The sequence below is a fragment of the Aulonocara stuartgranti genome (genome assembly GCF_965226115.1).
Source record: "Aulonocara stuartgranti genome assembly, chromosome: 7".
Classification (NCBI taxonomy): domain Eukaryota; kingdom Metazoa; phylum Chordata; class Actinopteri; order Cichliformes; family Cichlidae; genus Aulonocara; species Aulonocara stuartgranti.
The window spans coordinates 66,460,474-66,476,601 of NC_138945.1; the positions used below are offsets into that span (position 1 = coordinate 66,460,474).

Sequence of the window (16,128 nt, forward strand, 5' to 3'; positions counted from 1 at the left end):
CATGAATAGAGCAATACAGTTACATGCGTCTCCGCAAGTGCACAAACATGTTCACACCTGATGCAACGTTAGCCTTTGCTGGTTATTTATGGATTTGGTACAGTCTTTTTAATGGGCACCAGAGGCAGCAGAAGCCTCCTTCCTCTTTCTCTGCTAATAAGCAGCAGAAAACAAGGCTGCTCCGGGGAGTCAGTGCTAATGTGAAGTCCCTACAGCCTATATGCCTGCGGAAAAACCCAAAAGGTTTATGTTCTGTATTTGAGTTACTGCAGTATAATAAGCAGAGATTGGAGCATTGGAACATTGGTTTTATGGCATGTTTAACTGGTTTCTTTCCTGTAAATAATAGCCCTCAAAGACCTCATTCTTCCATGCCAGTACAGGGTCAACTAACACCACACTGTAAAATGACTCTGTCTTACATGCGTAACTGTGAGTTAAGTAAAAATAGGCAAGTACAAGGAAAATATACTTTAAGTATAAAATAAAAAAAGCTGGTCATACTATTGAATAGTGCAGCACTTACAGATTACAAGTGCTACACTATTATCTATTATAGCATTATATTATTATTAGTAACAATTTGATGTAAAAATGGGGTTTTATTAATTTATTTGGTTTAATGGGTTGATTTAATAAATGGTTGGAAAATTCTCTGAAAATACTGAGAAATGCCATCAAAAAATCTCTGAACTAATATAAGTTTTTGCGTGAAAGTTAGAAGGTGCTTCATGGCGTGAAAGGAAGCACTGTATGAATGTACCCTACAGTAGAAAATTCAGTGTTCAGAATAGGAAGGAGCTGGGTGAGTAGCTGCCCATCTACAACCTATTTGTTTAAAAAATGTACATTTACATTTTTTACATTTATAATTTTTGTATAAAAAGTCAAATTTTTAATGTAACAAATTACTTAAACTGTAAGATAAATAAAGTAAACAAAAAAAGCTGTACAACTTACCTCTGAGAGTTAGTAGAGAACATGCACTTATTTGCACTGAACAAAAATAAGTGCCTCGTTTTTGTGGCTACCTTATCCACAAGACCCCCAGCCTGACCGGCTGCTTTGTGACACAGAGCACCCAGGGTTCATTAAAGGGTCTTCTGTGTGACTATAACCAGATGGGTCGGTTGCAGCATGCAGCAGCAGTATGCTGCACAAAAACACTAAGCAAATGGGACACAGTGTTCAAAGGTGAAAATCTATACTCTCAGATTTCCAGTGCTGTAAGAGCCTAGTATTGATTAATGTATTCTGCTGAATTATGTCCATATTTTATTTGAGAGAAGCCTTAGTGTAGTTTGATGAATCAATGAGCTTTATTATGTTATAACGATGATATCAGTGGCAACTCAATAAATCAGCTCTGAGGCAGAAGAGAACGTACAAAATATGCCAAGACCAGCTATCCAACTATTTTGGCCTCACTGGTTGAGCGCTGTCTTCACTCCTGCTTTCAGGATGCATTATGTCAACTGGACACCTACTTCATTCTCTGCTCCAGTGAGTCAGTAAGGACCTTTCATCTCACCCCCTTGATCAGATCATCTTCCACCATCGACTAAGCATCCATGATACGCAGTTATATCTAAGCACTAAACCCTCTGGTTAGTTCCCTGCTTTGTCCCCTATCAGCAGTCTAAAACTATTTAACCAATTCTCTCAAATAGAACAAAATAAAATTGAAGCCTTGGTTGTGGCTCCTACGTCACTGCTTTCAAAGCTGTCTGATTTGGGCCTTAATTTTGAGTCTTCACAACCTGGGTGTCATTCTGGACTCCATTCTTTCATTTTCATCTTATATTAAACCTATCTCTAAATCTGCCATCTACCACATCAAGAACATCTCCAGACAACATCTTATACCCTTAAACTCAGCAACAGAAATTCTCATTCAGCAGCTGGAACTCTTATTTATGCTTTTATCACCTCTGACATGGACTGCTATGGTAGTGTTCTGTTTGGGTTGCAAACAAAGCCCTGCGCACGCACACACACACACACCTGCAGTATGTTGCATGTATGTATCAATCAATCAATCAATCAATCAATCAATCAATCAAGGCTTTATTCGCCACGTGCAGGTTGCCCTGCAGTGAAATACACACACAACACAGACATCACATGGGGATACAGGTCGGAGATCGGTAGCGTTACTGAAAACAAACACTGAACTATACACTACAATGGGAAAGTACAAGAGGAAAAAAAGAGACCTCTACTCATGCTGGGCTCCTGGGAGGACAGCATGAGAACAGGAAACAAAAAAACTCCTCTGCACAAAAAAGCACATAAATGTCCACAGCACAACATTATGGAACACGTGACCAGCCACAGAGTCGGGTGGGGGGTGAGGAGTAATCCGAAGCAAACACAGCAGCCATCCTGCCCAGCGCTACCATTCCAGCGCGGGCTCAGACCCGCCGTGTTCCCAGGAGGGAACAAGCATCGAAGGCGTTTGGAACGGGAGGGGGGATGAGTGTGTGCATATTAGTGTATATGTATTAGAGATGGACCGATCTGATATTACGTATCGGTATCGGTCCGATACTGACCTAAATTACTGGATCGGATATCGGAGAAAAATAAAAAATGTAATCCGATCCATTAAATATCACGAAAGCACCTCACAAAACTTGCAACACGCCGTAACTCACCTCAGAACGTTAGCACGTCGGAGCAGTATGCATCACGTGATAGAGCAGCTGTGGCATGCGGGACCTGTGGTGGTCTGGATAGCATGTGGAGCTTCGCTAGCAACCCGGCATTTCATCTCCGACAAAGTTATCCCCGAGAGAAGTAAAGCAAGTGTGTAAGTCCATCTCTGAATGTTTGTAAAGCATTCCTGCGTTAAGCTTAACGAGCGACTGCCTCTCGCTCTCCTGCTGCTACTTCAATCGTGAAACTGCTTAAATGATCAGCTGATCGGCTTTTCTGTCGCGAGTCCGTCTCTCTGGTTTGTTTTTGGTCCACTTTGCACCAGAAAGAGGAAACCAGCGGCTGAACAACAACAGCACGTTTAAGCTTGATCAGCTATTGTTAGAATTTATTTAATATTACTTTCTACTCGAGGATCTTTTTCTACGTAGCTGACGCTGGTAACTGTGCAGGGGCGGATCTAGCAAAGTTTAGCCAGGGGGGCCGATAGGGCATGAACAGGGAAAAGGGGGCACAAAGACATACTTTTCTTTCTTATTCTCATTTAAAATGTCGAGCTTTTAATAAATAATTATCTGACACCCAAAGTTTTAATTTGATGTAAAATGAATAGAAGTCAATTACTGTATATAGTGACTATTAAGTCTAATATATACACCCTAGTAAGCTATAGTACTTTTTCCTTTGGGAAGGTACCATCTGTGCAGTCTGCAATTTTGTTGAAGAAAGATGTTGAATCTATTTAATATTTCTTGAAAAATAATTGATTTCTGTGCATTTTTTTCACACTTCATCAAATTAAGGTTGATTACGTCGATTAAGCATCATGAGGTGGAGCGTGAGGGGTGGTTCCCTATTTTTTATTTTTTTATTTTTGTTGTTGCTGGGAGTTGGAACCCTATTAGTTAGGTTTCTTAATATTTACGCTAAGTACTCTTTAAAATACCAGAATAGTGAGGATGGTGTAGGTTTAAGTTTATTAGATTGATCAGTATTGCTGAACTATGAAATATTTTTTTTGTATACAGGTATAACAGAATAGCTTTAGTGTAGTTGTTGTTTTAAACTTGAGTATGAACTTGCAGACTTGCAAAATGCAGCAAGATATTTTAAAAAACAGTTTTGTTGATTAAAAAACACTATATCGGATTCATATCGGTATCGGCAGATATCCAAATTTATGATATCGGTATCGGTATCGGACATAAAAAAGTGGTATCGTGCCATCTCTAATATGTATGTGTGTGTGTGTCCATAGTTCAGCTGAGACAGTGTCCTTCGCCCTGCCAGGCTAAGTAAAGTCTTCCAGCCAACCCAGGTGGCCTTGCATGGAATGGGAAGGAACAGACTAAACACAGTCGTTATCAGGGTGTTTTGTTGGGCTCCAGCCTTGCGACCGCAGCTGGCGCCGAAAGGGTATCCGCATGAAGTGATGGTACTTTTTACTTTAGTGCGAACAACTCATATGAATTTCAAAGCTGTTCTAACAGTCCAACACTGGTCTCTCAATCTCCCGTTGGAGAGCCATGAGCTTCTCCATGATGTTATTAAACTTGCGCTCTGCGATGTTGTCATTCTTGTGCTCAAAGAGCCGATTCTGAGAACTCACGACCACAGTGAGCTGCTCCAAGATGTCATCCAATTTGCGCTCAGAGGTCTTATTCTGAGTATCCACAGCAGCCGTCAGCCTCTCCAAGATCTTATCCGTGCTGCACTCAATGAGCCCATTTTGAGAAACTCACGCCTCTTCCCATCGTTTCAATCCCAGCGGGCAGCCTTGTGGGGGTTTGAACAGCCGGTTCTGCTTTCTTAATTCTTCGATAAGTCAGGGCCAAGCCAGCTCCAATCAGCCAGAACCCTGTTATCATGGTTCTGAATAGGTAGATATCTTCAGCACTCAGGCTCACCCAAGCCCAAACTTCTCGTTGAGAAAGGGGTGTCAATTGCATTTAGGGACCAGTTGATCAAATCCATAATTCCTCTTTTAGGTTTTAGAGAACAGACTGTGAGAGAGTGTTCCAGGGAAAACTAATACAAAAAACACGAGACTAGACAAGGACATAAGAGGCTAAGCAGGGAAGCTAAGGGAGAGGAGGAGGAGGAAAGTGTGACCACCTTCGTCAAGAGCAGAAAAAGAAAGAAAAATGTATCACCCCCAGTTTTATGCACTGGTTCCCGGTTAAGTGTTTCCTAAAAAATTCTCACCTACCAACCCATTCACTGCTCCACAGGACCTACTGGACTTTCTACCTTACACCTCATCTTGAACTCTGTGTTCCTCAGTGAAATACTTTCCATGCCCCATACAGGACTGCAGTCCTTTGGACACACATCCATAGTTGATTTTGTTGTTGTTATTGTTATTAGTATTACAGAGACTAGGTTAACAACTCTTTCAGGTTTAGTGAGCAGGTTAAATTTAACCAGGTTAAAGCAGGTGAAAGCCTTCAGGGTTTTATTCTGTTTTATTTAGGAGTCGAATGCGCAGCATCAGCTTAGAGATACTAAACAAGGATGACCTTGTTTTTACCCCAGACAGCTTTATGGATGGTTACACTGTTACACAGACATTTCTGCCTGTAGCAATGATTCAAATTTCAGTCTCAATTCTGTATTTGTTTTTAATCTCAACTCACATGGTGAAATGTGATTATCAAGTATAGCAATGTCAGTGTGACCAAAGTCACTGTCAGTGTCTGTAAGTGTCAGACAATATTCTAAAGTTTAAAAAGAAAAAAGTGTCCTTGTGTGTGATCAAATTTTGATCAGCTATTAGCTGTGGTGGACACATATAATAATCCTAGACAATTCACTGCTTTGTTGTGGAACAAACTGCTTGTCTACACGAACTTGTGCCATCTTGCAACAGTGCATCAAGAGGTTGGGCTTTCTTGTTACATTATGAAACTCTATGAACAGTTCCACCAAATCCAAAAAGGTTGGAATGGTCATTTTTAAATGATAGATTAAGATGTTTCAGTTATATTCTTTGATTATTGTAATTCGTGGGTTTTGGTTGTGCTTGTGTTATATTTTTAGTGCTAGGATTTTGGCTTTCTCGTGTCCCTCGTCTTGTCACACTTGTCTTCGTGTTCCCTCTGTCTTTCCAGTCAGTCGTGTCTCCGTCTCAGTGTCAAGTCTGCGTCTCTGTGTTATACTTCCTGTTTTACTTTGACAGTCTGTGTCCTTTGTCAATTATTCTGCTTTGCTTCCTTTGTCTCGTTAGGTCTGATTACTCCCAGCTGTGCTGCCCTTTGTCGCGTCGTACCCTCACAGTGCTGTGTTTTTCCAAGTTTACAGTTCCTGGTTTAGTTTTGTATTTAATGTTAGTTTTTTCCAGTAATAAAAGGTGCTGCTTTCAGTTAAATTCGCGTGTGTGAGACTAAATAAAGTGTGCTAAGTGTTTGTTTACACTCTGGAAATATGTCCCGCACAAAAATTAGCACAACTTTAACAAGTTACATTTGGAAAATGCTGCTAAAGTACAATTTTAAAAATATCACACAAAATGACATATTGTAACAACCTTTATTATTGTGGTATAGCACAGCCAGTGTGTGTGAGTAAAGTGGCAGCCGTTACATGCTGCTCATGTGTCTGTTCAGAGAGACCTCACCATTGTAACGGGCTGGCACCGGCGACTACCGATCTCCGTGCATGTATGTAGAGCCGTGGAGACCTGGCTTGTATGGTCTTATGTTGCTAACAACAAATAAAGATCTGTTGTTCGATTTAACTGACTGGCTTCGAGTTATCTGGCTAACCTCTACAAATGCTGGACCTGCTATCCGCTCCTTCCTCGCCAGACTGCTGTTACAGTATCAGTCGCAAGGATGAAACTGAAGCTTTTTGGTTTTATGCTTTGATTTATTGTTGTTGCCAATATGTAATATATCTGTATTTGCATGACTAAACGGATTCAAGAGTTTCATAAATTTTTTGTTAGAAGTTTGTTATTTATTTTCTATCTACTTTTGTAATTTATCATGGAGTATGCATGTAACGTTTCCAGTTTCTGCAACAGCAACGTAACATGCGGTAGTTTGGCTCCAGGGCTTCCCAGGCAACATCAGTAGGGCAGTAATATTTAAAATCACCTGCATTATAAGTGAAGTCATGTTATTGTGAGTACAGGCAAAGTGTCTGTGAAATTCTTCACTTAAATAGCTTTTCTTTTTTTTCTGCCAGATTGAGTGTTCCAGTATATCGGAGTACTCCGAGAGGATCATCAAGTCCAACCACCTTGACAGCGGTAAGAGCTGCAGCTGTTCCTCGTCTCACAATTCTGATGACACATGCACTCCATCGTCAGTGAAGAGAGCAGTAAAGTAGGTTAAAGTCATGATAGTGAATGAAGATAAAAGAGGGAGGAGTGGCAGAAGAGAACAAGAAGAGATGTGATAGCCCACAACAACAACAACAACAAAAAGGCGCTCGCTCACCCAGGAAACACACAGTCGCAGAAGAGAGAGAGAGAGAGAGAGAGCGTCACCCTGTAACCATGGTAACCGTAACGCTGCCGCCTGGAACAACAGAACAAACAAAACCCAAACAGTCCTGACCCGCGACAATATGAAACGGGAAAATACCGCCGTGTAATCCATTTATTTCAACAAAGTAACTGTATTCTGAATACCACCTTTTTAAACGGTAACTGTAACGGAATACAGTTACTCATATTTTGTATTTTAAATACATAACGGCGGTACATGTATTCCGTTACTCCCCAACACTGCCTGTGGCCATGGAAGTGATTGGAACACCTGAATTCAATGATTTGAATAGATGAGTGAATAGAGTGTAATTACACTGCATGTACCAATAGGCTAGGTTAAATATTGTATGATGAATAATAATAACGACGAGTATGTTTAAAACATTCCTTCATCATTGTTCTTTACACTGACTCATTTGTATTCATTAGCAGAAATATGCTTCCATCCTGTGTAACTTCAAAGTGTATGTTATGATCAGAGCACCTGCTGTGCGTCAAATTTCCTGCCAAGCCCCTGACTCTGCACCTACCAGATAATGGAGCTATAAACCACCCTGTCAGCAAATGCCCCGTTTATTTCTAAACCTATGAATAACAAGTATCCTTAAGTATCCGAAGAAAAGAGTTATCGGTATGTTTACTGAGTTCTGGAAAGCAAATAAGCAATCAGCAGTTGGAGTAACAGGGTTGACGTGTCATTGTGAAGACATCTGTATAATCAGGGAAACTCTTCAGTCACTTCTTTCCAAAGCAGAACAAACAAAGCTGAAGTCAGCTAATCTCAGGCAGGGCGAAGATCGACTCCTCCACCGCAGTCCCCAGCTGGTTTCATTTTCATAACAACACAATGGTTGCTGTGTTAGCCTACAAAGCATGAACAGGTGTGTCACCACTCACAGTTTCTTTTCTAAAATTACTAGTAATAAACTACGTTTTTGTTGGAAGTGGTTTAACAGATGGTGCAGCTATTCCTTCACCCAGCAAAATAATAAGAATAATTTTAATAATAATAAAAGTAACAAACAACTAATAATACAACTTTCATACGTCCCCTAAAATATACTTTACCTTATACTTTTTAGCCCCCAGAATTCCCACATGTTATTGTAAAGACTTAAAGATTCATTTAAACTTTATTATATTACGGTTTTAAAATGTTTTGTGTGTTTCAGTTATCACCATTTTCAAAGGCAAGGTTGAGGAAGTGGAGCTTCCTGTTGAAAAAGTTGACATCATCATATCTGAATGGATGGGCTACTGCCTCTTCTATGAATCCATGCTCAACACTGTCATCTTTGCCAGAGACAAGTGGCTGGTAAGGCGTCTGGATTGTGTGCGTTTGTGTATCCTACAACAACACAAGTCACCAAGATACCTGATACGCTTATGAAGAACACGTAGGCAGATGGAGTTAAATAAACACGAGCTGTTGATCATTGAAGAAAATATCAGCAGCACAACAGGGAGTATTAACAGATGATCTGGAAAGGAGAAGATTAGGGACACAGGTGAAAACAATCGTGAAGTCAGGGGGAGACAGACAGGAAGCTCACATAAGACGCTTCAAAGTAAAATGTTTTATTAGCGAGGGAGACACGAATACTAACGCTAAACAAGAGGCAAGGAAACAAAAGGGACCGAGGCATCAATACAGTCTGAGACGGAGGGAGGTGTGACAGAAACAGAAGCAAGACAAAGCATAAGAAAACTAAAACTCACGACTAGAAGCCGCAAAGTAAATCAGCAAGAGACAACAATGTAATCAGAACTTTGAAAGTCAAAGCACGAATCTAAAAAAATACAATAAACACAAAACTCTCAACTTTACACAGAGGAACAACAGAAGAACCTCAGAAACTACGAAATTCAAACCAAGCAACCACCACCGACACAAAATGTTTAAAGTAATAAAACACAGAAAGTATAAAGCTGGAATTATAATATTCTCAAATGTTAGGACAGTTGAACAGATTCAGGATTACATTTCTAATAACACTCACAGCTGTCTGCACTCGCTGTTAACAGATCTCGGCTGAAGTCCCGGGTTGATTCCATTGCACTGTTCAAATCACAACTAAAAACCCACTTATTCAATCTTGCCTTTCCATCTAGTTAATATTTCTTTTATGATTTTATATTATGCACTTTTATGCTCATTTAATTTCTTGTTTGCTCTGTACCTGTTGCTTTGGTCCTATTTCTATTATCTTCCTTCTATTCTCTATGTTACTTGTTAAGCACCTTGGCATACCCTTGGTTTTTAAGTGTGCTTTATAAATAAAGTTTATTATTATTATTATTATTATTATTATTATTATTATTTATTTATTTATTTATTTATTTTAAAAAAAAAGATCTACATGTTAGTTTTCAGTTAATTTTATTTTATTTTGGTCAAATGTTTTGCAGTTTCGATGCATTCCTAATTCATCTCTGGGGTTTTTTCCAGAAACCTGGTGGATTAATGTTTCCTGACCGGGCCTCCCTGTATGTGGTGGCCATAGAGGACAGGCAGTACAAAGACTTCAAAATACACTGTAAGTGCAGTTTAATGCCAAAATCATGTTTTTGCCACTTACTTGTCCTGTACATAGCGTGGGTAACCAGAAATACGACTTGCTGGATGGATGCAGAAAGCACCATCAACACACCCACGTTCTGCTCTCCACTGTGGGCACACACACACAGCCTTTCCAGCTCTGCAAATAATTTTAAACTATTCCTGAGGTACAAGACTGGGCGCGATAATTGATATTATAAGTCAACAAGCCTCTCCATCTCTGTATGATCCCCTGTATAAACCCTGCAAGGAGCACTGTGGCCGATTTATTGCTGCTGGACATAAAGCAGCATAAAGTCTGCGCACAACCCAAAATGACAACACAATTGTCAGTAGGCCTCCTACTCACACTCCTCCATACATCTGGGAAATTATACAACCACAGTGCACCAGATAAAATCTAGCCAATCATATCATATTGGTCTTCTTATGTCTGGCTAGTTCAGTTAAGCTTGCTGTGGCTCTGAAGTGCTCTATGCACAAAGTCACGCTGAGACAAGTGTACATATTGACGGCAAACTTTTTCCAGTGGCACGGAGCCAAAGACGACCTTTATCTCAGTTGGAAGTGCCTTTCTGTAGCACTCCAGCATTCTAAGAGCATCCTGCAGTCATTAGTGCTTCTCTGGGCTGCAGAGTAAGTTAAGTGGGCAGCAGGAAATGCAAATACACAGCATTACAAAAGCCCCCGGGGGTTTGTGACCTGTTCATTATCACCAGTATTTCAGCGCGTTCAAGTAGTTCTTCCCTGCCTCTTGGGCCACAACAGAGATGTTTGCTCACACACTCTCTTAAGGTGCTTTGTGAATAATTTATGCACCAATTTCACTTGCGCAACGAGGATATTCAGGGAAAGAATGCTGCCTGTGTTCAAGGGGCTCGTGTTGACAATTCATCGCCATATACAATGTGACTTTCATCTGTCAAAATGAAAATCATTCCAAAATGTCAGGATATATCTCTCTAGGATCTTAGATGAGACTATTCTGGGACGAGCAAAGCCCCCAACCAGAGATTTTTATTTATTTATTTTTTCATATTCAGTCCAAATGTTTACATATCCTGTGGCTTTTGCCGGCTCTATAAACCAAATAGAAACTTGGAGCAAATATAACAGAAGAAAATATTAATTCTAAATATGTTTAGAATGTGATAACAAATCATTTTGTGACGCTGTATTTACCAGGGTGGGAGAACGTGTATGGCTTTGACATGACGTGTATCCGTAATGTGGCCATGAAGGAACCCCTGGTGGACGTAGTAGACCCCAAACAGGTGGTGACCAACTCCTGCCTGGTCAAGGTTAGTGAATCATATTTTGGCTCATGGGTAATGTTCACTGCCTGATCAGCCAATATGCAGCGCTGCCATTGCTGATTATTAACTGAAGCAACAATAAAAAGGGTTTAATGCCAATTCTGAGCTTCAGATTTCATTTCTTGCTCTGGAAATACAGTTTAGCAGTTCTGTTTGTGACATAATTAACCTGGTAAAACACACCAGGGTTGCACGTTAACTACTGATTAACTACCCAATGACATTGTTTGACTGGCAAACGTATTGTCTAACATACCGGGGCTGTTATGAGTGCCACCTCGATGTTCTGTCTGTGGCTCCCTCTGTGTTTATTTGCCTGATCACACTGCCATGCATGCCAATAGCAGTCTGTCTAGTCTCCCTGATTGTGCTCCTTGTCATAGTGACCTTCTTATCGCTGGCCTTGATTAGATGGCTCTGCCCTGTCTCACCTTTGTCCCGGTGGAATATTGTTGTGCGGTTATACCTTCATTTCAGTGTTGCCTCTTTCATGTTCCCCTTTTAGCTCATACTTTTGTCACCTTACAAGTCTTTCCTCACCGCTTTGAGTTCAGCTGTTTTCAGTCCTATTACCACGCAGGCATCCCATTTGCCCTTACAGACATTTGTGAAAGAAATAATTGCTCTGAAGAGGTCAGTGAATTTGAATGTGTTACTGTAATAGGATGCAATTGTTGCAACAATTTTAGTTTGTGAAATTATTGACAAAAGGAAGCATTTAGGAACCACAGCAACTCAGCCACAAAGAAAATTTGCAGAGATCGATGAGCGCTGAGGCACATGTTAACTAAAGAGCCACAGACCTCCTCAGGCATTAACATCAGCACAAAAACTGTGCTAGGAGCATCGTTCCATGGTTTCCATTGCCAAGGTGTAACATGTAGGTGGGCCAGTACTTTTGCCCATATAGCATATACTGTGATCTGAGAACTGTCTAGAGTCAAAGCTGCTATGGTCCCATAGCAACTATATGACTATGGCGAGTATCACAGAATTATAACGTATCACGGTGTTTTGAAATCTAAATGCTATGATTTTCAGCACTATCAGCACAATTTCTGCTTCCAGTCAAACTGACGATGTATTATAGAGCATTGCAGTGCACCCACTACAAGAGTGCAGTCTCCAGTATTGTTAAAATAAGCTGAGCTCAGAGAGCAGTGAAAGATGACAACTGCAAGTAGCAAAAAGAGTGACTCACTTAAAATAAAAAGAGTGAGATTTCTTTTCTGTGAAGGTTCTCAGTCATCCAGCTCATCCTAGTCTAAATAGCTTAGAAAGAAAAGCATCTGGATTTCTTTAAGTTTCCTTGAAGATGTTTCAACTCTCATCCGAGAAGCTTCTTCAGTTCTAAGAGCAATTGGTGTAGAGTCCCAGATTTAAGCCCTATGGAAGTGTCCCCCCAAGAGAGTCATGGACCCCTTAATGATCCTCTACCGGTCCGTGAGTCGTTTGGTACCGGGCCGCAAGAGTTGAGGCTCAGGTGTGAAATGTCTGCTTTTCAGGGTTTTTATCGGTTTTCAGCGTTATTTTGTTATCATACCGGTACTAGTTTTATTTTGTTGTATTTTTCCGCGACACCTTAAAGGCCGGTCCGTGAAAATATTGTCGGGAATAAACCGGTCCGTGGCGCAAATAAGGTTGGGGACTGCTGCTCTACCTAATCACATGAGCCAAGGTGTGAAAACAGGTGTGGGTCACAATCAGCCAAGGTTTTGGGTGAAGCCTAGCGCCACCCTATCATGTGACTTCCTGAGGTCAAATGGCCCAGGATGTGATTGGGCCTTATGGTGTCTGAAGGGATCTCAAAACTGGATTCCAGATGGCAGACAGTTGGTGTCGTAAGCCACCGCCTCTGTTCAAAGATGGACATGGATGGCTTCTTTCACTCCTCTTTCTTGAATGGATGGATCTGTCTTCTCTGTCCAAAATGTGAACATTGGCATCCTCGAAGGAGTGACCTTTGTCCTTTAGATGCAGGTGAACAACCGAGTCTTGTCCTGCTGACGTGGCTCTTCTGTGTTGTGCCATGCGTTTATAAGCATGTTAGTCTTTTTAATCAAAGCAAAGGTCTGTTCAATATTTCTTGTGCAAACTAGTTGTTCATATGAGTAGTTCAAGTAACTTAAATCACTGCAGCTTAGTTTTTTAGTTTCAGTTTTCCCCCTCTGTATAAGCTGACTTAGGCAGACAGCCCTTGAGATAAAAAGTGTGTGAGGCTGATGGGAATAGGGTTGTTTTGCCTCTGGGATTGTTTTTATATCAAGGCCTTACACCATTGATACCACACTGAAAAGAGTGGTATTAATGGTGTAAGGCCTTTTAAAGACATGCAAATCCATTCAAAGTCACTGTGTTGACTTTAAATGAATTACTGATTGACCTCATTAAAGTTGTATAACCGAGGAGTAGCACGCACAGGACCCCGTGTTATTAAACCTTGACTGAAAACTACTGTAACGATACTCGGGGAGCATCATTAGCAAGTATGATCGTGAAGAAAACAACCTGTATGATGGTGCTCTTAAAATGTTTATTTTGCCTTAGGAGTAATTGCTAGAGGATAAACATTGCAATGCAGTATATTGCTGTCTTAAACTTTGAAATGTGACTTTGAGAAGTTTATACTGCATGACCAGAGTAAACATCTCGTAAATGTGTTTATGGGATTAATTATTTTTTAAAGGCAGCCGGGGAAATCTGATATTATTGTTGCAGTGTTTTATTGTCACCAAACATAAGGCTCATTCCTCTGCAGCAAATGTGGCATCTGGCACCAAAGCCATCAGTGAATATCTATTAGCACTGATGCCACGTGAAATGCCTTCATGTTTATGCTGTGGTAGCAGGTTTCAGGTAAGCTTTGCTATGTTGTGCAGTAATCATAGATAATTCTTTATGTTGACAGTAAACCAGAATCAGGAGGAACGTGCTCCACACTTAGCATGACTCACTGGGATGATATGGGAGACCTTGTAAAATTGATTGGAATCAGGGGACATTTATAGACTTGGGTTGTAGAGCCTTGCATGACATGATCCCCAACACTTGGATCATGACAAGTATGGGCACAGCTCCTTCTTCTTGTCTATCCTACACAGCGGTTACTGGCTTCTACTTGTGGAGGTAAATGGACTGATTCTTATATAGCGCTTTTCTACTCTCACGGAGCACTCAAAGCGCTCTATACAACATGCCTCATTCACCCAATCTCACACATTCATATGGATGCATCGGAGAGCAAGTTGGGGTTAGTATCTTGCCCAAGGATATTTGACAAGCAGACTGTAGGAGCCAGGGATTGAACCACCGACCTTCTGATCAGTAGGTGACCTGCTCTACCTCCTGAGCTACAGCCACCCAAGTGGAAGCTTTCCTGTAGGCTCCATCTTAATGTTGGTCATTTTTCTCCTCGCTGTATTGCAGATTAATTTTTTACAGCCTTTTAAAACTGGTAGGTTTAATTTCTTGTTGTGTGAATAAATAAAAGGTCCGGTGAAGGTAAGAGCAAAGCGCTCTATTAGAGAATTCATATACATTTCTAAAAGCACACTTCTGAGAATTTTCTTTGAATCACAGTGAAAGGGAGAACTTAATGTAATGACTCACATAAGAAACTTGTCATTTGTTTATGTAAAAAAAATTTTTTTTTACTTTTACAGGAAGTGGACATCTACACAGTAAAACCTGAGGACCTGTCCTTCACATCATCTTTTTGCCTGCAGATCCAGAGGAATGACTACATCCACGCACTGGTCACTTACTTTAACATTGAATTTACTAAGTGTCACAAGAAGACAGGTTTTTCCACAGGTAAGATACCCAGCACTTCTGCTTACTTCATATTCTGTACAAGGCCTCTTCATCTATCTGTTTGTTTGCCAGTTTATGCACAGCTTCAGTAATCGAGCTGCATTATATCTATTAATGTGACAATTAAACTTTCTGGTCATCATCAAGACATAAAAAATTGAGAAAAATAGCCTTACAGCCACTAGCAGTCTGACTCCTGGCCCTCTGAATCTGAGGTCTGTAGAGCGAGAGATGTAGTGTTGTTTTTCTTTGCAATTTCTCTGAGCATTGCACAGTCTGACCTCGAGGTGAGTTTGCCTTGGTGTCCACTCCTGGGAAGATTTGCAGCTGTCCTGAATGTTTTCCACTTGTGAATAATCTTCCTCACTGTAGAATGAAAGATGTCTTCATTTTATTTATTTATCTGCTTTTTTTTTTTTTTATTGAAAGGGCCTTATAACTCTACCAGGATTCATTGCTTTTGTCTTTCCTCCTGGGCACTGTGATAAAACACACACACATAATTATTACATATCAGAAACTTCTGATCATCTAAAGGTGATTACCAGCACCTGGTTGCTACTTTACCTTCTTAATTAGTGTGGAAACAGACTGCATAGAGTCCTGTGAAAAACGTGTTGCACCTTTGATAGACATGACCAGTGTTGGTCAAGTTACTTGAAAAAAGTAATCAGTAACTAATTACCAATTACTTCCCCAAAAAAGTAATCCCGTTACTTTACTGATTACTTATTTTCAAAAGTAATTAATTACTTAGTTACTTAGTTACTTTTTAAAAACACGATTTACAACCTGAATAGGTGATAAAGTGATAGATCTTTCAGCCCAATTCTACTTTTTCTACATAATCCATCATACAAAATGTAATCAAATGGAAAAGTCTCTTTTTAAAACTTGTTTTATTAGTTTTAATCTTTTAACTTTATGCATCAAGCAAAAATTTAATTATCTGCAACATTCACTGACTGGAAGAAATTTGTTTAATATTTAAACCTATTTTCTGCACATTTCAGCACATAAAATAAAATATTTTTTGTGTTTACACTCAGTCTTTCAAATCGATGCAAGTAAAACACAGCAGAAAATAAATAAAGTCAAAGACTCAGCGGTCCTGTTGCTCTATTTTCACCTGTAAAGCAGGAGTGGGGTAGGCGGAGGTTTACCCTGGTGCAGGTGTGCCGCGGTCAGTGGAAGAATCCGCGAGTTTCTCTGTGAGTTTCCCATTACGTCGTAGCTACTCGGTGCTTGTTTGGAAGTTTAGGGGTTTTTTCGCTGTAAAAAGAAGT

General features: G+C 40.3%; 1 protein-coding gene across 4 annotated transcripts in view; it reads left to right on the forward strand.

The window, feature by feature from the left end:
• LOC309711248 (protein arginine N-methyltransferase 8-B) overlaps window positions 1-16,128 on the forward strand; it is a 206,582-nt gene that overhangs the window by 30,456 nt on the left and 159,998 nt on the right. For all 4 annotated transcript variants that reach the window (XR_014277917.1, XM_082541428.1, XM_082541427.1 and 1 more), the window contains exons 4-8: window positions 6,847-6,910; window positions 8,326-8,468; window positions 9,603-9,690; window positions 10,899-11,014; window positions 14,692-14,842. Coding sequence is in view for 3 of the 4 variants with exons in the window: in XM_082541428.1 (XP_082397554.1) it covers window positions 6,847-6,910; window positions 8,326-8,468; window positions 9,603-9,690; window positions 10,899-11,014; window positions 14,692-14,842 (562 nt within the window). In the remaining variant the exon portion in view is untranslated. The remainder of the gene's footprint in view (window positions 1-6,846; window positions 6,911-8,325; window positions 8,469-9,602; window positions 9,691-10,898; window positions 11,015-14,691; window positions 14,843-16,128) is intronic.